The sequence below is a fragment of the Chelonoidis abingdonii genome, chromosome 1, assembly GCF_003597395.2.
Source record: "Chelonoidis abingdonii isolate Lonesome George chromosome 1, CheloAbing_2.0, whole genome shotgun sequence".
In the NCBI taxonomy this organism is placed as follows: Eukaryota; Metazoa; Chordata; order Testudines; family Testudinidae; genus Chelonoidis; species Chelonoidis abingdonii.
This window is the reverse complement of record NC_133769.1, coordinates 268820521-268842668: the sequence shown is the minus strand read 5'-3', so window position 1 is coordinate 268842668 and position 22148 is coordinate 268820521. Positions and strand designations below refer to the sequence as shown.

Below are 22148 nucleotides of genomic sequence, written 5' to 3'. Positions count from 1 at the left end.
GGGCAGTTAGTAGGAGAGGTTGAAACTTATCTGATTCTGTCAACCCCTTGGTACATCCTGTGCTTTGTCTTTTCATGATTGTACATGGAATCCTTGTCCCATTAGCTTTCCCCCACTATGTGAGGCTGTTGGCCTTTGCCCTCATGATCTTATAGCTATAGGGCCAGTGAGCTTGATTCACTAAGGGTATGACTACACTACCTGCCGGATCGGCAGGTAGCGATCGATCTATTGGGGATCGATTTATCGCGTGTAGTGTAGACTTGATAGATCAATCCCAGATCGCTCTCCCGTCGACTGCTGAACTCCAACTCGGCGAGAGGCAGAAGCAAAGTCGACGGGGGAGCGGCGGCCGTCAATACCACACCGCGAGGAGGTGAAGTAAGTGATTGTAAGTCGATCTAAGATACATTGACTTCAGCTATGCTATTCTCATAGCTGAAGTTGTGTATCTTAGATCGATTTCCCCCCACCCCCGCAGTGTAGACCAGGCTTAAGAGTGAAAGAGCAACTGGAGATTAAGATGAATTTTTTCCTTGTGCTGTTTGCTACCACTTACCGTGGTAAGCAGACCTGATTATTATATTGATATTTAAAAAAAAAAATTACAAACAAAAAGCATCTGCTTAGGCAGTGTTTCTTAGAGGTAGAGGGATCAGTTCTGCAAAGGGGTTGTTCATTCTCCATACCTTTATCACATCTGGCCCTTCTGATACTCTGTTTTTTATAGTGCTGGCTGCTGTGATGTCATTTCACTAGGAACTGGATTGAGGCTGCCACCTCATCTCGCAGAAGTTGGTATTTACTGTTCTCTAGGTCTGGGCTTGGACCACTGGCCTTTACAAACTGAACCGTGTTAAATCTGCTTAGCCATGTATTAGAAAGAGAGAGAACTTCAACATCTAGTGCGCAGTGCCTGTTGAGACCAAGAAATATTTCTATTTCTGAATTGTATCTGTTTTCTAGATTCCAACAAATTGGGTAAATCCTTCAGGCAAATATCACATTGGTATAAAAAATGGCTATGATTTCTATCCAAAAGCTCTTAAGGAGAGGATTCAGGTAATATATTTTTTACTTTCATTTTGTATTCATATTATAATATTTTAACTCTGCTTTTTTAGTTTTGTTAGAAAACTGTGTCTCGTAAATTGCTATAGAGTAGATTTTTCTTTTAATTCTTTGCTGATATAACAAGGTTTTTTTTTGTGCTATAGTTATCGTGCCCCAAATCAGGAGTGTCAGATATTTAAAAGATGTAGTGTTCATAAAAGGTACAAGTGTCTCTTACGCAAGCTAACATATTGAGATTTTTTTTGTTTGTTTGTTTTGTATTACAGAAAGAACGCAAGGAAAAACAATGGGATCCTGTTCACAGGCTTCTACTAGCAGAAGCTTGTAGGAAACTAGATGAGTTTGATGCAGTTCATAACTCTCCCTCACAAGTTTGTATTAGTTTTTTTTGAGCAACCTTTTTATACAGAAATCACATGCTTAAGAGATTTAAAAAAAGCTCTATTTGATAATTTAGAAAATGAGAGACCAGGTTATTTTAACAGATAAATTGAGTGAATGTCCCTGCATCTTGTTCTGAAATCAGGATATAAAATGCATACACAAATGCTTATTTGGTCTTGAATATTATCTTCATTTTAACAAATCCTTTTAGTTTTTAGTGAAAAGGTTCCATTGTCTTTAGATCACTTTGTCTCTCCTCTGAAGTCAGTGATCTGTTACAGTAGCTTTCATTTAAATTCTCTATCATCTCAGTTGAAGGGAAGGGCAATAAAGCTAAGTGCTATCAGTCCCTTAAGGCACTCAAGTCATCTGCATATTAAGTCCATGAGTCGGTATATCTTCACACCACTGTGTCTTAAGAATATAGGAATCAGAAATATTATGAATAAAGGACCTAGATAAAATGTTTATATTGTATTCATTTGCAGAAGCATTGGTAGTCATTGTTGAAGACCACACATCTTAAATTTTCAAATGTTACTTGTTTATACCTTCCATGATGGGCCTTTATTACTTCTTAAGGAGTGTATCAAGTCATGTAGCATCTCTCATGTTTCAAATTTGTTCTAAATCTGTAAGATGCTACTAAGGCTGGTAGGTCTTGAAGGAGGTTACCAGTTGTTCATTGGGTTTGTGGGTTGTACCCGCACATTCTGGATTTCTGTAAAATATAGGAAATAGTTATTGCTGATCATTCCTACCTCTTCTTTTCATTTCTGTTCTATTTTGGCACCCAACCAAGATTTATAATTTTCTCAACAATGGAAACTCTGGCTACTTCAGAAGAACACACTAGTGTAAAGCAAAACTGAGCATACCAACATATTTGCAAGTGTTATGGAGACCTATTGAAGAATAGTATTAGTTACAATTTTATTGAGGAGAGAGGCAGTGGAAAAAGATGAAAGAGAGACTTATCGGTAATTGAACTGATTACTAGAGAACTACAAAATAATAAAATGTATCCATTCTCTTCTGCCATATGAAATGGTGGTAGATCCTGCTTTCTAAATAAAATTAATGCAGAGTTATTGCTCCCTCTTACTGTCCTAACCTTTTGTCTTAATTAAGAATTCCTGTACTTCCTCTAAAGATTGCAGGTGACAGAAGTTGGGAAGAATTATAACTTTACATCCAGTATTAACTTCTAGTAATCGATGAGTAGAGCAAAGAATGTGAACCATGGAGCAAATTTTATACATACTGTAGGTCACTATTACTTCTGTAGCAACCACTGGTTTACTGGTCATAATGTATGCCAAAAATATTTTAAGATTTAGTTAAATATAATACAGACAGAACTCTAAATATATAATATGTTAGAACATGTGTATCTTAACATTGCTTACATAAAAAGTAACTTAAATAGAAAAGGGTATCCTTGTTAAAGGGCCATAAATATCTATTTGATTAGAGATTGTTTTGTTTAATCTATAGAAAAATGCTGGTATCAATTTATAAACTGTACAGTACTTAATCACTTCTGCATAGGAAACTTTATAAAGAATCTCTACAACAATATCTGAAAATCATGACAGATGTTTGTTTTTTTAATGCTTAGGTAGCACATTATACATAAACATATTGGGAACTTTTCCAGACACATCAGGTCATACTGATTTTTTTTTTTGGTTAGGAAAGCAGTTTGTTGCATAACTTGCTTCTGTGTGTATTGCTAAAAGTATGAAAATAATGATATATTCTAAGTTTTTGTTTGTTTTTTTTGTTTTTTGTTTTTTTTAAGACAACTAAACTAATGAAGGAAGAATTTCAGAGTCAAGTAGAACTGTTGAATTCTTTGGAAAAAAAATACAATGATCCTGGCCCTGTATATGATTGCTTAGTATGGCATGATGGTGAGACCTGGAGGTAAACTCTTGCTTTTGCGTCTAACTGAAATGTTTGAATTTTATATGCTTTAAATATTGGTTCAAACTGTATTCTGCATTGCTGTAAAATATAAGTAGTAGTTATTGATGATCGCCTTGTGTAAACATTTATGTAATGAAGTTTTTACTAAAAGGATATTGTAAAAAGAATTGCTACCTTTAGGAGGATTTCAGTTTTAGGAATGTAGGTCCTGATCCTGCATCAGGACTTGTTAGTGCGGACACCTGAGCCTGAGCAGCATCCTGTTGAAGGTTTAGGGCTGTGAGGGATCTGGAAGAGTCTTGTGTTTAGTATTTTTGTCATGATTTAGCCAAATAGTCAAACATTTTGCCAGTAGTTATTAGCTAGTGTTATAACTTCACATTTCTGAAGTCACGTTTTTTTGTGGTTGGTATATTTTACATTAAGTAGTTAAATATATAAAGCTGTGGACAGTATTCTAAAATCTGTACCTAAAATTAGACTTTTAAGTCAGTGTTAAGGCACTTGAATAAAAGTGGCATGCCTTTTTTTCCCCTTTATTCCCCCTTGAGTTGCTAAGAAACCACAAAGCTCATTGAAGTCAATAGGATGTTGCCCCTTTGCACAGTCAAACTACTCTTACTTATATGCCTCTATGTATTGATTTAGGAGCCTGACCTTTGGTATTTGGGTTTGAAAATTTTGACCATTATCACTTACAAAAAACTAGACAACTTAAAGCGATCTACAAACTTTGTGGTCATTTTATATTGGAAAGAACAAGTCAGGGGTCCTTACTATAGATTGATCTGGGTTATTTTATACTCTTCTGTATCAACAGAGCCTGTATTGATTCAAGTGAATGCGGTGACTTCACTAAGTGCACTGTGTTGGGAGCCTACAGAGAGAGACAAGAATATGGATCTTTTGGCATCTCAGAAATGTTGAATTACTCTGTGAACATTTATGATGAGGGGAACCTGCTTTCTATTGTGACCAGTGGAGGTAATTTGTTTTAATCAATTGCAAATGAAATCTGTTTTAGGTATCTCAACAAGGAAATGAGGTGATGCGACTATTCCATAAAATACAGTAGGTTTCATTTTCATGGTGCATTTAAGTCAAAATGTAATTTCATGGTGCATTTAAGTCAAAATGCATTTAAGTCAAAATGTCTCTGTGTGACTGGTTAAACTTCCGTATTGGACTGCACTGTGGGGGGAGGGGAGGAGCCATTTAAATCAAGGCAGTTAAAATGTTGGTTAAAAATAATTGTTTAAATCAGGTTGAGGCTTTGTAAAATTAATTTGAAAACATATGCTCTTGCCATTTATGATGATTTTTAATGAATTATAAATGCTTTTTTTAAAAAAAAATTACTGCTGGTGTGAGGTATCTTACTTTGATCTTTATAAAACTGCTATAGTCAAAAATCAAAATACTGAAAAATGCAGATGGCACACAAGCAGCTACGTATCTTTTCTTAAATGCATAGTTCCACCTTTGGGGTACAGCTTTCTGATCAGACGGTTAAATGCCACATTTGTGAGTATGGTATAAATGCATAGATCATTATCAATGGTGCCCCACTAAAAGCTCCCAAGAGGCATAGAAATAGCTAAAATAAATGAATAGATGGTTTCGTGCTTGTGTTCTGTGTACTACAGTCCTGATACTCTTCTTGCTAATGCTGGCTTCTTACAAGTAAACATGATTGACTTCAGTGGAGTTATTCTTGAGTCTCACTGATACAAGGGAGAAGCGTATCAGGCTATTAAACTTAATTGCTTCCGCATGACTTTAAATAGAGAGTCACTAAATTTAATTGCTTTCCCCTGCAGCTTGCATGATTAAAGAATGCTTACCAATGGAGGGCAGCTTCTAAATGAAAGTGTGTGTGTGTGTAAAAAAAAAAAAAAAAAAAAAAAAAAAAAAAAAAAAAAAAAAAAAGTCCTCTTCTGCACCCCTATGTGGCAGGGTGGTATGTGTCTTCCTCACCTCGGGTCCTCTACCAGAGGCCTGGGGAGTTTGAGGGTTCTGCGCAGTATCTTAGTGTCCTAGCACATGCACTCTTGATGCGACAGAGAAGCGTCTGATGTTGTTCCTGGGATCTGTGTGGAGCACTCACACAGCTTAGGTAGTCACAGCCCCGAGTGCTCCTACCACCAACTGGGACCACTTTTGGCCTTCACTTTCCACATCCTCTCTTAGTTCCTCTTTCAGGCCCTGGTACTTCTCAGCTTCTCATATTCCTTCTTCCTATGTGCTGTCACTTGTCACTGCTATATCTTCTACCACCGCTGTTCTTCTGGTCCTTGTCTATTACACGAGGTCTGGTTGATTGGCCAAGTACCTGCCTGCCCGTCTGGTCTGGAAGTCCCACAGAATCTTAGCCTTGCTATTCTCCACAACCTTCTGTGGAATTCCCGTCTGGTTTTGGAGGGTCTAGCCCATACGCTGTGCAGCTGTTCCGTACACAATGCCAGCCCACTTGCGTTGTGCCGTTCAGTGTATGCTGTTCTGCCTGCATCTTACATCTGCCACTATGTGTTGGACTTCTCTGATGGGCCTTCTTCTGCACAGTCTGCACCTTGGGTCCTCTCTAGTGTGGTAGACCTGCTTCAGTGATCTTGGTGGCTCCAGTGCCTGTTCCTGTGCCGCTGATGATCAGTGCCTCAGTGCTGTCTTTTAGTCCAGCTCTTTCCAGCCAGTGGTAGGATTTCCCCAGTGTCAGCCACCTCAGCTATCTGTCGATGGTAGATCCATTGCAGGTCTTGTCTTGCCATGGCACTTCTTCTGCTTGGTTTCTCAATGTCTGCTTGCTGCCTCAGGGCATTCTCTCAGCAGCTCATCTTGGGGGCCATCTACTGATGTTACTCCTGGAATGTTCGGGTTTCATCCAGGACAGTGGCTTTGACGCTCACCAAGCCCGCCGCCTTCCTTTCGGCTGTGTTACAGTCTCGGGTGTTGGACTTTGGTGGTGGAAAACCTCCGTGCATTGTGAGGAGCTTCGGGGTCTTCACATCGGCAGCTTCCATGTCCTCCTTTGGCCATGCTCACTATACGGCAGGGTACTTCTGGATGACCGGCAGGGCATATTTGTTGATTGGCGTGGATCTTGTTCTTCCCCACTGAGGCTGGCTCTTCAGGACCTGTCTTAATCCGTTTCGGTGATACTTGGATGTTGCTGGTCTTCCCTTGCCTCCTCATGTGGTTTCCATGTGACTGTGGGACCCGAGGGTAGCTTGTAGCTGGTCTGTATGTCTGCTATGTGGCCCCGCTGGTAGTTTTCCACCCCATCAGTCTTGACTAGCCTTCTCTCTCTTCATACTGCATCGGCGCACACTTCTTCAGTCCAAATACGATTCCCGATAATCCTCACTGTAGATCCGCGTCAGTGTGGATTAGCGAGTCGAGCTGCTTCGTTCATTCTGCATACAGCCTTGATTGTCATCCATGTAGAGGAGGTGGCTTGATGTAGTTTCCACTCCTGAGCTTTACCCGTATGCCAGTCCTTGTGATTATCTGCTTGAGGTGGTTTAAGCCTATGCGAACAGCATGCGAGCATAGGGACGGGGACAGTTGCATCACCTTGGTAGTATTGCCGCACTTGATGGCCACTTGGTTGCAAGCTGCTTGAGTTGACTTCCAGTGTTGTCTTCCATAGTTCCCTTTGAGTTCTTGAAGAAGGTCCTTATGTGTCGTCGTTGACTTGTGTATAGGCCAGACATGTTCCACAGATTCGACGTGCTGCGGCATTTGAGTCATAGAGGCTTTCCTGGTAGTCAATCCAGAGCATCGTGCTTCCAGACTTGGTCTGTCTAGACTTGAGTCCTTGGCGACTAGCTCTATCTATGAGGCAAACTGGTGTTGTTCCCATGCCCTTCTAGCTGTGCTCCATGTACGTAGCCATGTGGTCCTGTAGCGTTGGGCGGGTTATGATGCCTGATAGGGACTTTCCATTTGTGGGGAGGCAGGTTAAATTGGGGGGGGGTAGTTGGAGGGTTCTGTTCCTTTGCAGGGGTCTTTCGTGATCAGCACTGTCTTCCTTGTGTTAGCGTTTGTGGAGCCTGCTGCTAGCAGCTGGTTCCATCTAGTGTGCTGGTAGGGGCGTTCATGCACTGTGTTAGTTTCTTTAGCCAGGTAGGTGTGGATCATGTCTTGGTCCAGGTGCTGTTCCAGCTCTTCATGGTTCTTGACCCGTGTGGATGTCTTTCTACTAGTAGAAAGACATCCACACGGGTCAAGAACCATGAAGAGCTGGAACAGCACCTGGACCAAGACATGATCCACACCTACCTGGCTAAAGAAACTAACACAGTGCATGAACGCCCCTACCAGCACACTAGATGGAACCAGCTGCTAGCAGCAGGCTCCACAAACGCTAACACAAGGAAGACAGTGCTGATCACGAAAGACCCCTGCAAAGGAACAGAACCCTCCAACTACCCCCCCCCAATTTAACCTGCCTCCCCACAAATGGAAAGTCCCTATCAGGCATCATAACCCGCCCAACGCTACAGGACCACATGGCTACGTACATGGAGCACAGCTAGAAGGGCATGGGAACAACACCAGTTTGCCTCATAGATAGAGCTAGTCGCCAAGGACTCAAGTCTAGACAGACCAAGTCTGGAAGCACGATGCTCTGGATTGACTACCAGGAAAGCCTCTATGACTCAAATGCCGCAGCACGTCGAATCTGTGGAACATGTCTGGCCTATACACAAGTCAACGACGACACATAAGGACCTTCTTCAAGAACTCAAAGGGAACTATGGAAGACAACACTGGAAGTCAACTCAAGCAGCTTGCAACCAAGTGGCCATCAAGTGCGGCAATACTACCAAGGTGATGCAACTGTCCCCGTCCCTATGCTCGCATGCTGTTCGCATAGGCTTAAACCACCTCAAGCAGATAATCACAAGGACTGGCATACGGGTAAAGCTCAGGAGTGGAAACTACATCAAGCCACCTCCTCTACATGGATGACAATCAAGGCTGTATGCAGAATGAACGAAGCAGCTCGACTCGCTAATCCACACTGACGCGGATCTACAGTGAGGATTATCGGGAATCGTATTTGGACTGAAGAAGTGTGCGCCGATGCAGTATGAAGAGAGAGAAGGCTAGTCAAGACTGATGGGGTGGAAAACTACCAGCGGGGCCACATAGCAGACATACAGACCAGCTACAAGCTACCCTCGGGTCCCACAGTCACATGGAAACCACATGAGGAGGCAAGGGAAGACCAGCAACATCCAAGTATCACCGAAACGGATTAAGACAGGTCCTGAAGAGCCAGCCTCAGTGGGGAAGAACAAGATCCACGCCAATCAACAAATATGCCCTGCCGGTCATCCAGAAGTACCCTGCCGTATAGTGAGCATGGCCAAAGGAGGACATGGAAGCTGCCGATGTGAAGACCCCGAAGCTCCTCACAATGCACGGAGGTTTTCCACCACCAAAGTCCAACACCCGAGACTGTAACACAGCCGAAAGGAAGGCGGCGGGCTTGGTGAGCGTCAAAGCCACTGTCCTGGATGAAACCCGAACATTCCAGGAGTAACATCAGTAGATGGCCCCCAAGATGAGCTGCTGAGAGAATGCCCTGAGGCAGCAAGCAGACATTGAGAAACCAAGCAGAAGAAGTGCCATGGCAAGACAAGACCTGCAATGGATCTACCATCGACAGATAGCTGAGGTGGCTGACACTGGGGAAATCCTACCACTGGCTGGAAAGAGCTGGACTAAAAGACAGCACTGAGGCACTGATCATCAGCGGCACAGGAACAGGCACTGGAGCCACCAAGATCACTGAAGCAGGTCTACCACACTAGAGAGGACCCAAGGTGCAGACTGTGCAGAAGAAGGCCCATCAGAGAAGTCCAACACATAGTGGCAGATGTAAGATGCAGGCAGAACAGCATACACTGAACGGCACAACGCAAGTGGGCTGGCATTGTGTACGGAACAGCTGCACAGCGTATGGGCTAGACCCTCCAAAACCAGACGGGAATTCCACAGAAGGTTGTGGAGAATAGCAAGGCTAAGATTCTGTGGGACTTCCAGACCAGACGGGCAGGCAGGTACTTGGCCAATCAACCAGACCTCGTGTAATAGACAAGGACCAGAAGAACAGCGGTGGTAGAAGATATAGCAGTGACAAGTGACAGCACATAGGAAGAAGGAATATGAGAAGCTGAGAAGTACCAGGGCCTGAAAGAGGAACTAAGAGAGGATGTGGAAAGTGAAGGCCAAAAGTGGTCCCAGTTGGTGGTAGGAGCACTCGGGGCTGTGACTACCTAAGCTGTGTGAGTGCTCCACACAGATCCCAGGAACAACATCAGACGCTTCTCTGTCGCATCAAGAGTGCATGTGCTAGGACACTAAGATACTGCGCAGAACCCTCAAACTCCCCAGGCCTCTGGTAGAGGACCCGAGGTGAGGAAGACACATACCACCCTGCCACATAGGGGTGCAGAAGAGGACTAGTCCCCTCATACGTTTCATATATCCCCTCTCATTAGGTCTACTGTTGTAGTAGCATTCCATCAATTCCAGGTTCTCTTGTCTCGTCCATGAATGGTTTGTTCCAGTAGCCCAGTTATCGTCAGATTGTCCTGGTTCCCCAACATCTGGCGTGGACCTTGTTAATCCGGGCGACATCCGAGCCGGCATGACTCTCCTAGTTCGTGTCACTTTCATATTTGAGGTAGGCAGGTGAAGCGTTAGGGGGTCTTTTGCCCAAGGACCCCTACTGGAAAGTTGGGTACCAACCGGGATTTGAACCCCGGTCTCTTGTATCAAAGGGCAGCGCTCTTAACCACTACACTATCCAGTCGCTTATATAGATATATAACAAAATTGGCAATGACAATTGATAATCAAGATTTAAAGAATAAATGAATGTCAAAATTAATTAGTAAGGACACTTCTGAAGAATCTGAATTCCATGTGGTGTTAACTTTTGACACAAGCCCTTAGCTTTTTTTATGGTATAAATTGCTCAGTAAATGAAAATTAATTGGGTTATAGCATATTATATTTGCATAACTGAGGTTTCTGCTAGGATGTTGCATTCAGTACATGCAATAGTATGCTTTTTGTTTAATTTATTCAGGAGCACATGGGACACATGTAGCTAGTATTGCTGCTGGATATTTTCCAGAAGAGCCAGAACGAAATGGTGTGGCTCCTGGAGCTCAGATTCTTGCAATCAAGATTGGTGATACAAGACTAAGCACAATGGAAACTGGCACTGGCCTAATAAGAGCTGTAAGTATTTTGCTGAATTAATAGCTAATTAAGTTAAGCTGCTTGACATCAGGACCATGAATGTGTAAGTATATCTTCTCAACAGCTAGGAGAGAAAGTAAAATAATAATTTGAGAGATTTGTGGAAAACTGTGTTGCTAAATTTATCATCAGCGTTGCCTCCAGAAAAGCTTAATTCCTAAAACAGATGATACTTAGTTGCTCAGTATGTAACTTTGACAGATGTTTTTCGCGTTGTTCTGAAGTGGAGACAATATTTTAATCATAGCTTAAAAATTACTCATAAAAGCATATGCATAGAAGTAACTTGCCTGTCAGGAAAGGGCATTTACTCAGTTTGATCAATTGTTGCTTCCTAGACTTGGAAAAAATCAAAGGACAAGTTTAGTAAGAATTGAAACCAAAAAAAGTGAAATGGGACATTTTTACTAGCTAGAAAATTAGAGGATATGAAGTTTCAGGCGCTGAGGTATAAGATTATATTTACCTCATGAAAAAAATACTGCATGGCACAGTTGACATAGGAATTATCCTATGAAAACAGTCCAATGGGCTGTCTAGCCAAACATTCTGTATCCCACTTCACAAATACCTCAGGGATAAGTCCAATGCATTGGGTATTTTTGGTAATGTGTAGGCTATTGCTCTTAGTAGGATACCAGGCTGTTAATGCCGTTCCGGTGTTTTACAGGTCTTGAGGTGCCAGACTCTTTGGTGAAAATAGAGAATACTTTACAAGCCTCTCATAAGACTAATTCTTTTTTAATACACAATATACGTTTTGTGTCGTATGAAGTGCATACTATTTTTTTCAGTCTGGTACAGTGAAAAACTGGAGAAGATTCTAACATGGGATAAATGTGTATTATTTTAACATTCTTTGCTTCATATAGCACTGGTATATGGAGTCACTGGTATGCTAGACAACAAAACAAACCCAGGAGAGAAATGAGATGCATCCAACGAATGCTGTTCAGAAAGAATTGGACATTGTTCCATTTCAGTAGCAAAGACACTGGACCTCCATTATTTTCTCTCACAGAACTCTAGATATCTGTAGAAGAGAAGCAGAAAGGAAAAGAAGGTGGATGTAAACTTTTTCCATCCAAAAGGGAATAAAAAAAACCCAGTCACGTGTGATCTGTAGAACTACCTCGATATGACCAGCATAACAGGACATTGGAATGAAGGGCCGCTGCACTAGGTTTTGATTAGATTGCACAGCAAGAGAAGACTGGGCAGTACTGATTACCTAACATACAGTGGCCAAGAACTAATGATCCCTAGTGTCCTATATACCCACATTCTCTTAACTATATAACTTATGAGAATAATTTGATAGTTCAACTATGCAGAGCTTGGACTTTGTGCAACATTTATTGGCTACAGGGGAAAAATATTTTTAGTAGAGACAAGCTGGAAATGAAACAAATCTGCCTTTTAACAAAAACATGAATATTCATCAGAATCTTCATCAACATTCATTCATCAGTGTTATAAATAGGCTTATGATGGTTTCATTTATATAAATGGTGTTATTCGCCATCTCTAAGGTTTTTAGCAGTAAACTTTTTTAACTTAATCTTTAACAGATGATAGAAGCAATGAAATACAAGTGTGATCTTGTCAACTACAGCTATGGAGAAGCAACACACTGGCCAAATTCTGGGTGAGTATACTATGTTTACCATAACCAGGTTTAATACTGAAGAACACTGGTATTAAAAATTGTTACATTTGTGTAGTGGCACTGTCAACAGGAGTAAATAATCTAGACGCTAATAATTCATTGATATTAAACTGCTGCAGTACATCTCAAATTGCTGAACTTGATCTGTGGATTAAGTGAGCGTACTGAAATTGTCAATATTTTGCAGTATGCTGCAATACTCTTTCTGGAAAAAAAAATATAGTAGTAATCCCTTCACAATGTGTGGATTACTACAGAATCTTTCCTCAAGAATAGATTTTAGTTTTGCTAGTTAGTTAATTTCCTTTTAAAATTGTTCAGGGGTCACTCCCACACTCTACTCAGTTGCCATCCTTTCAGGTCTGGCAAATAGGCTGAACATGACTCAACTATGATCAAAAACAAAGGTAGGGTATGAAATCCTGGCCTCATCAATCAGTGGGAGCTTTGCAGATGATTTCAACATTGCCTGAATTGCATTCTGGATACTGAGAAGGAGAAAGAGAAAATATTTTGTTGCTTAAATGATGTTTTCTGTATTTATTTTAGGAGAATTTGTGAAGTAATTAATGAAGCTGTATGGAAACACAACGTAATCTATGTTTCAAGTGCAGGGAATAATGGTCCTTGCCTTTCTACAGTGGGATGTCCAGGTGGAACTACATCTAGTGTAATAGGTAAGTAGCTCTCTCTAAAAAATAAATAAATAAAATTTAAAAAAGGAGCGAAATCCATACAGTTTAGAAAATATATAAATAGCTGATCTTTTACGTTATATACTTACATTAAGCGATTAAGATAAGACCTAGTAAATATCTTGTGTTTATCAAAGCAAACAAATTAAGATTTACAGGATTGTAAAATCTTTTGTGTGTCCCCGAGGGCAACTGTCTTAAATGGAGCCACGTTCTTGGTGTATTTCTTTAGGTACAGGTGTGGTAACTCAGATTTTTTGTTAAAGTTCAGAAGCTGCTGTCTAGTCTGAATGTGTAGTACATTTGTACTGTAAACAAAGAGCAGCCTCTTCCTCCTCCTTGGGGTGGAATTGAACAGTATTTACTACTACTACCACCTGGCTGCTAGCTATGCAGAAAACTGCTCGGCAGTTTGTCTTGATTTTTTGATTTTTAATAAACTTGTAGATGGCAAGCCTTGCAAATAGTCAAACTTGTCTTAAAATGCTTCATAAGTGTAATTGTCTGTATTTAAAAGAAGACTGATTCACCCATGCCATTCATTGATCATCTTGCTATTAGGTGTTTCTACAAACTACATTTTACTAAGTTTGATCCCAATTTAGCTCTCGTAAAATATTTTAGACTCAGAAGATACATTTTGGCTGGAGAAAAAACAGTTTCTAGAGTTTGGTCAGATACCCTGATATGCTGCCTCTTTCCTTTCCTAATGAATCCCAGGTTTGTAACTTGGATCTAAAATTTGGAATTTGTCCAGAGATATTCCTGGGCGGGTGGGGAATCCATCCAACTACAATGTTACATCTGTCAAAAGGTATTCTTGGAATCAAAACTTTATTCTTCTTGTTGGCAGTGATACATCTGATAAACTAATAGTCAATGAAGATACTGAAACCATCATCCTTAAAGGAATAACACATTTTAAGATCATTAATGGAATTATCACTAAACATTTTTTTTTTCCCTTAAAAAGACAAGTTAGCATGTCTAATAATTAGATCAGGAGTCTGGAGTTGAACTTGTGGGTTCTGTTCAGAGGTCTACATGTGACTCACTCTCTCCTTGAGGGAACATAGAGAGGTTTAGATGGCCCTTCAACATAATGGGAATAGTTTTTTTTCAGCTTGTCTGTGTTGCAGTGTTAGCCCAAGAGATAACTCAGGTGTTGTCACAACTCAACTTCCATTCACATGCTCACATCTCTAGCTCAGGTTTAATGGTTCTTTAAAATCAAGCTGGTTGGCTCATCATTGATATGGGTTGAATCTTGAGTGTTGCTTCCACGAGTTCCAACACAGCAGATGCCAGCAGAACCCCCTGAGGAGATGCAGCATAAGCCGACACATGGAGTTGTGCTGGCATAAATAAACCTGATGTCCTGAATGACATTAGCTACTCTGACAAAAGCACCCTTCTGTCAGCGTAGTTATGTTTACACTGGGGATATAACTGATATATCTGTGCCGGCAAAACTTTGTAACGTAGACTAAGGCCAGATCTACACTTAAACATTAGATTGACTTAGCTATGTTGCTCAGATCTATGAAAAAATTCACATCCTGGGTGCTGTACTTAGGTCAGTCTAACCCTTGGTGTAGACACAGGTTGGTCAATGGCAGAATTATGCATTCAATCTCTCTCGCTTTTCAGAGAGATGGCTTTACAACATTGATTGAGAAATCCCTTCCATCGATATGGGAAGTATTACACTATGGCACTACAGCTCTGTTGCTCAAGTGTTTTGCAGTGTGCCTGCTCTCACTCAAGATAGGCTAACTTATGTCTAGGTCAAATGAAGTAGCTCAAGTGTAGTAACTCATGCTGTTGCAGTGAAGACAAGCCCTTACCTCATGGATTTTTTTTTTTTTTTTGAGTATTTTGATATCTGCAGGTGAAAATAATTTTGTTTATCCCATTAATAGTAAAGGAAATTGTGAACATCAGTGTGACTGAATCCTCCACATGTAAATCTTGGTATTCCTGGGAAATCTTTTTTTCTAAAGGGTTAGCTATAGGACAGACATGGGCAAGAGTGCAAATTCCAACTAGATGAATTTAGGGTTGCTTGCTTAAAATGAGGAACTCTGTATAGTTAACTTGTATAGCTGTGCTGTAACTGACATTGTAAATTGTTTCCGTACCACTCATTCTCATGTCTCATTTTACTACAGCCTGTGACTTTTGAAACCTTACAGGCTTTCCTTTGCACGTGTTTGTCTTGTCAAGATTCTGTTTTCTCCAAGACCATTGGAATTTATCATCTGAGACAATTAAGAACTTGGAAAGTGAATGTGTACTAGTGCACTTGAATAAATATGTTTTAAAATATAAAATACACAGAAGAACCCCGTTTATCTGGTCTAATTGTGACTGGGGGCCAGATCAGATAGTAAAAACTCCAGATAAACCAAAGAATGTGAAAAGTTGCTGCAGCGCCATCTCTTGGCTGCAGGAGAGATCTCCTATTTCTGGCCCTGGAGTCCTAGTTGTTTTGGTAAATGTGGAGAGCCGGTTAAGGGTGGGGTCAGATAAATGGGGTTCTAGTGTGTGTGTGTGTGTGTGTGTGTTCACTTTACAAGTTAAATAGTATTTTATAATGACAAAGGGTATAGACTGAAATAGGCACAGAATATATCATAGTTGCTGCCTCTATACAATACCTCCTTGGCCTTCAAATTTACTCTCTAAAGTACAAAACTTTATTGAGGGAAAAACTTAACTATTTCTCAATATCTGTCAAACTTCATGCTAGCTGAAGCTTACAGTGTTTCTAAAAAATGTAATTGTTTTCCACACTAAAACAGTTAAAATATACATGTTGCTTATTTAAAGTTATTTTTGTGTATGCCATAGGCTACAGACAAGGTTGTCTTTAAGATCTTGCATTGTTCTAAAGTTGAGAATACTGAAATCTTTTATAGGTGTTGGTGCATATGTATCACCTGATATGATGGTTGCCGAATATTCTTTGAGAGAGAAACTACCAGCGAATCAGTATACTTGGTCATCGAGAGGTCCTAGGTAGGTTATGGATAATCCACAAGTTCACAGGCTGCATGGCTGATTTTAATTGTAGAATCAAAGTTTGTTGGAAAACAGTAGCAGAGAAGTGTAACTTGCCAATGAGAAGAAGCGTTTAGTATGAACTCCCATTCTTAGATATCAAACTCCTGTGGCTCTTCATACTTAGGATGTTGCAGCACATCCTTTGCCTTTTCACAAAGCGTTCACGGTATACTTCAGGGAGATGTAGAATACTAGTGCTCTCCATTATTCATTCCTTTGTTCCTGTGGTTAGTGAAAGTTTGCAAAGTAGCTATCTCTGGTTGTCATCTATTGCCTCCTTAAAGAAAAATGTTAATACTGCTAAAAGCTGTTGAAGTTAACAAACACTACTATGAGGAAGATTCTGTTTGGCCTTTTCTGGAGTTTATCTCAGGCTTCTGTTGTTAGTTTTGTGTGTAGTTGCAGCTTTCCAGTAACTTTGAATGCTGCTTGGAGAGTGAGCGAAAGGGATCTACAAGCGAGATTGATGCTTAGTTTGTGTTGGCTCTATCACATCGCTCAACATGCAAAACCTGTCTGAGGATTTTGCATAGGCCATTAAAGGTGAATTGCAAAGTAAAAATAGTTTGCCTTTTATGAATATAAGTATGACCTCAAAGATATTAAAGAAATTGTATGTTCTTGCAAACAGCAAAATATTAGGCCTCTTCTTTTCTTCTTTTTGCTTGGGTAAATGATTAGACATATTGCATCTCATGCAACTCAGATTTCTGCAGCAAGCTTACCACTGAAGAGGGAAAATGCAGAGGTTTAGATTAAGAATTGGTAATCCTTTTCCTCATTTGGGGACAGTGAGAACTGCAACTCGAATTTCAGCTTTGGAGGAGGGATAGCTCAGTTGTTTGAGCCTGGGGGTTCACAGCAGGAGCCCCATCCCACCCTACAATATCTCTCACAGTTAAGTTGGTGGAAGAGTTTCGGGTCAGGACACACACCACTGACAGGTGGTAATTACTTAATTTTGTAGCATAGACAAGGCCTTAAGATAGGCCCCAGGGCTGTCTGGATTGTGCCAGAGGTCTCTCCAGTCCCTGAAACAGTCCAGAACCATCTTAAAGCCACCATAGGCATCTCTGCTGTCCTTCAGTTCATTACATTGCCTTTAAACTTTAAAGTGTGGGAGTGACCACAAACCAGAAATTAAATGTTTTCGTTTTGCATCCCTTTTTGCTCTCCCTCACTATTACCTTTTTTGTAGGGAAAAAATTAGGGGTAAGTACATTTGTCATGTGCTTGACCGTCATACTTGAGTACCTAACAGATTAGGCATCTAAAATAACTTGAAATACAATACTGGATATCTAACTTTTGGTTAGGAAATTTGTTCCTTTTGACAAACTGGAGTCTGTGATAGATAAAAATCATCTTTTCTACCAGTTCCAAAAAATTCAGTGCTTTAGGGGTTTAATATTTTATTTTCTCCTAAGTGACATTTTTATAGTCCAGTCATGACTGAATAGTATGAAAATGCTAAAATAAAAAAAATTGTTTAAAGTCAAAATCACTTTTGAATTTGGTAGTACCTGTACAGTAGCGTTAGAGAATGCAGATGAACACTGAAATACTTGTATGATAGTTTTAATCTGAAATGGTTGGTTGTATAAACAAATATTTGGATTTCAGTAATTGTATTATAACTTTTCAGTACCGATGGAGCCCTTGGAGTGAGTATCAGTGCGCCAGGAGGAGCTATTGCTTCTGTTCCTAACTGGACTTTACGAGGAACGCAGCTCATGAATGGCACATCTATGTCTTCACCTAATGCATGTGGAGGCATTGCTTTAGTACTGTCAGGTAATGAATATTGTCTCTTTGTTAGAGAGAGATTTTTTGTCTTTTCATTATTGCACAGTTTTATAAATTGAAATCCAGTATTACTGAAGCAACTTACATCTTACATTTAATAACAGTTAATAATGTTGAATCTTCATGTTCTTTAATATTTTATCAATAACATTGTAATTTCAGGACTCAAAGCTAATGATGTTCATTACACTATTCATTCTGTCAGAAGAGCTTTAGAAAATACTGCAGTGAAAGCTGAAAATATTGAAGTATTTGCACAAGGACATGGTATTATTCAGGTACTTAACAGCATAGATGCAAAAATTATGCAAATCGTCACTGTTAAAGGAATTTTGTCATCTTGAAATCTGGTCATTTAAGTAGTTGCAAGTGCTACACAACTCAATTATAATCGCAGTTTTCTTTCTGAAGTGCTTTTTCTCTTTGCTGTGCAATAACCCACACAAATAGGAACCTGGCTCTAAAGAAGTTCGTACGGTAAAACAGATAGCTGTTAAGTATTCAGATTACTTTGTGTATTTAAGTAGAATGACTTCATTAGGTATGATAACAAAAGCATTGAATGAAAATATCACTTGTTTCATCCTAACAATTAGCTTGTGGGTTTATGCTGAATCTGCTGCTTCCTGGTTCTTCGCTTTCATGTTGTTTATTTCTTTTGTTTGTTTTTCCTAGCAAGGAGTTTCAATGGAGTCCAGTTCACCAATATTTTTTTTTTAAATGGCGAAATAAAACACACATACACATGAAATATGCTAAAACAATAGTGACCGCAGTGTCCATAACACCATCTATATTTACTGTAGTGCAGGGATTGGCAGCCTTTGGCAGGTGGCTTGCCAGGGTGAGCATCCTGGCAGGCCGGGCCAGTTTGTTTACCTGCTGCATCTGCAGATTCGGCTGATCGCGGCTCCCACTGGCCGCGGTTCGCCGCTCCAGGCCAAAGGGGCGGCGGGAAGTGGCAGCCAGCACATCCCTTGGCCCGCGCCATTTCCCGCCTCCCCGTTTGGCCTGGAGTGGCGAACCACGACTAGTGGGAGCCGCGATCGGCCGAACCTGCAGACGTGGCAGGTAAACAAACTGGCCCGGCCCGCCAGGGTGCTAAAGGCTGCCAATCCCTGCTGTAGTGCCTATCTGAAAACTAATTACAGGTAAAATTTTCAATAATACCAGAGTCATTGGCTTTCAGCAAGACTTGGGTTCCTAAGCATAGCATATGGTGTTTCACAAAGCATAGGGACTAATGGTAGTGCAACACAGGGGATCAGCATGAGAGTCCTAATGGTTATATTTATGCTTCTAAGTCTTACTGGAAATCACTGAAAGTTAAGCTCCTAAATCACTTTTGAAAATGGTACTTTTTAAATTTTGCCGCACATCTTTAGACTATTTTCTCCTCATTGGAGAAGGTGAATTTTTTCTCCTCCATTCTATGTAATATGCCCAACCTTCAGCCATGACACTCAAGGCATCTTGAATGCAGCTCCCTCTTGCTATGTTGTGCATAGTCGCTGCAGGCTGTTTTAGAACACTGCAGTACTCACAATGTCTGCTGGCATAGGAGATAAGGTATAACCATTGCGATTCAAATGCCAAACTCTTGTGTTGCCCTACCATTAGTGTTTATGCTTTCTAGAAACTTCATCTAGAAGTTAGGTATTTTCTGTTGTGACTACTTTAGGGTTAAATGAGTATATTGGAACACTGTCTTTTCTCAATAGGTTGATAAAGCCTATGACTACCTCATTCAAAATTCATCATTCACAAGTAACATAGGTTTTACTGTTACTGTTGGAAACAACCGTGGAATCTACCTCAGAGATCCTGTCCAGATAGCTGCACCTTCTGACCGAGGGGTTGGCATAGAACCTGTTTTTCCTGAGAATACAGGTAGGGAAGAAGCTGAATATATAAACGTGTTTAGGAATGTTGTGTAAAGTCGATGAGGACTTAGGTCTAAAAATCACACAATTAGGTCACACATGGAAACAATACTATATGTTTAAATGAAAAAAATATGATGTAGTGAGTTATGTCATGTATCTGTATTATAAAAAAAGCTGCTACTCTTAATTATAGTTTTAATAGTTTGAATCAAGGTGGTTTTTCCATGATAACACAGCTGAATCAAGATGGCTTTTCCGTTCTAAACCCTTCGTTTTAGTTTCTGCTTTTTTACAGTTGCTTCATATTTTTAACTCAAGTATGTCTTCCTTTATTTTGGAGAAATTTGAAATGAAATATACCAAGTGTTTTAAATGAGCATGGGGAAAATACTCAGAACATTTTAAAATTTCCTCCAACTTGAATAATCTGTGTGAATTTAAAACTTCAGTTTTTGCATCTGAAGTAGCCGTCTGTGGGAATGTATACTTTTTCAAAGGTGAAAGCACTTAGTTGAAAAATAACTAACTCCTGGACATAGCCTCTTGTGGCCGCAAACTTTCAGGGTCGAAGTTATATATAAAGGACTTGCATTTCCATCAGTTCTTTTTCTGTGATCAGTAGTTGCAGAAATACTTTTTAAAAAGTTTTTAAATCAGATTTTTAGCATTTTCTCTTAACACTTGTGTATAGTTAAGTTAAGGTAGCCTTGGGATTTTAGTATTGGTGTGTGCCATAGTGCACTTAAATCATGATTCAATAATTGGATCTTTTGATGTCTGGATTCAGGAGGTATATATCTTGCCCTTCATCATCTCTCAATTGTGTCCAGCCAAGTGTCTTCTCTGTTTTAGGGGGAGTCGTCCATATCAGTACATAGTTTGTTTTACAGAGTGTAGTTTTACACCCTGAGACATGGCTTTTGTAAGAGTAAATATATTTAGTCTGCTAATTTGCCTCTGTTTAATCTCTAAAGAAGCTTTGCTCTTTTTTACTTTGTAAATTACCCTTGAAACTAGAAGGAAAACACTTACTAAATCACCTTGATTGGCTCATTTGGGTGCCGTTTAAAATTGGTTTCCCAGAATAAAGCACACTGTGTTTTGAATTTGGTTCTGTATGGGCACTTATACCTGGAACATTTGCCTCCCTTAATTTGGTACAAGTTGTCTGGCTTGTGCAGTCAAGAGTCCTGTATGTTACTGCCACACTTTGAGCTGCTTTCAAATTCCTCACTATTTATCTGTATATTTTGTTGCCTAACTCTCACAAGAGGAGGCTCTCCTCTAGAAGACTGGGAGATGGTAAATAATGAAGAGGATGTGTCACTAACACAGAGCATTCTGGATTGCTTGGTAAACTGGGCAGCTGATACGCGTTTTAATATGGCCAAATGTGAGGCCATATATTTAGGAACAAAGAATATAGGCTATATTTACAGAGTGAGGGACTCTGTCCTGCGAAGCAGTGACTCTGAAAAAGATTTGGTGGTCCAGTAATTAATCAGCTGAGCATGAGCTAATGAAAAACGCTAAGGCAATCCTTGGATATATAAATGGGAATATTGACTCGGAGTAGGGAAGTGATTGTTGCCTTGCTATTTGGCAGTAGCGTGACTGCTGTTGGAACACTGTCTCCAGTTCTGTCACGTACATACTTCAAGAAAGATGCTGAAAAATTGGAGAGGGTTCAGAAAAAAGCCATGAGAGTGATTGATTAGCAGGGATTCTCAAACTTGATTGCACTGCGACCCCTTTCTGACAACAAAAGTTACTACATCACCGCAAGAAGAGGGACCAAAGCCTGAGCCTTGCCACCCTGGCTGGGGGGCAGAGCCAGGGTGGCAGTGCAATTGAAACAGCTCCACCAAGGGGTGGATGAAGTCCATCACTGGCAACTTTTAATCAAGTTTGGATGTTTTTCTGCTTCAAGCTGAAACGAATTCAGGGAAGTCCTAAGGTCTGTTTTGCAGGAGGTGGGACTAGATGATTTACAGAGGAATTAAATCTGTGAAAACCAGTTTAACCCTTACTGAATTAAACTAAACCAATTTAAGCAATTCACCAATACAAGCTTTAACGTTAATTTAGTTAAACCTCATGTAACTTTTCTACAATAGATAAGCCTCTAGATTCTGGAGCATAGATAACTGCATCCAAAAGAGGGACTGGCTTGCTGAGCCACGGCAAAAATGTTTACCATTGGGACTTTCTTATTTTATCCTTCTCTGCTTCATACAGGGCTGTTTCCAAGATATAGGGATAAACCACAGTTTAACAAAATAAAGGCCAATATTTTTAATTTGGCAGATTTCTAAGGTAAATGCTCAACATGTTGCATCTAGTAGTGATTAGAAGGAA

General features: G+C 40.2%; 1 protein-coding gene across 2 annotated transcripts in view; it reads left to right on the top strand.

The window, feature by feature from the left end:
* TPP2 (tripeptidyl peptidase 2) overlaps positions 1-22148 on the top strand; it is a 73984-nt gene that overhangs the window by 8303 nt on the left and 43533 nt on the right. For both annotated transcript variants that reach the window (XM_032800936.2, XM_032800927.2), the window contains exons 3-13: positions 967-1062; positions 1341-1445; positions 3263-3387; positions 4211-4374; positions 10493-10647; positions 12240-12316; positions 12887-13014; positions 15954-16053; positions 17744-17892; positions 18067-18182; positions 19626-19794. In XM_032800936.2, coding sequence (XP_032656827.1) covers positions 967-1062; positions 1341-1445; positions 3263-3387; positions 4211-4374; positions 10493-10647; positions 12240-12316; positions 12887-13014; positions 15954-16053; positions 17744-17892; positions 18067-18182; positions 19626-19794 — 1384 coding nt within the window. The remainder of the gene's footprint in view (positions 1-966; positions 1063-1340; positions 1446-3262; positions 3388-4210; positions 4375-10492; positions 10648-12239; positions 12317-12886; positions 13015-15953; positions 16054-17743; positions 17893-18066; positions 18183-19625; positions 19795-22148) is intronic.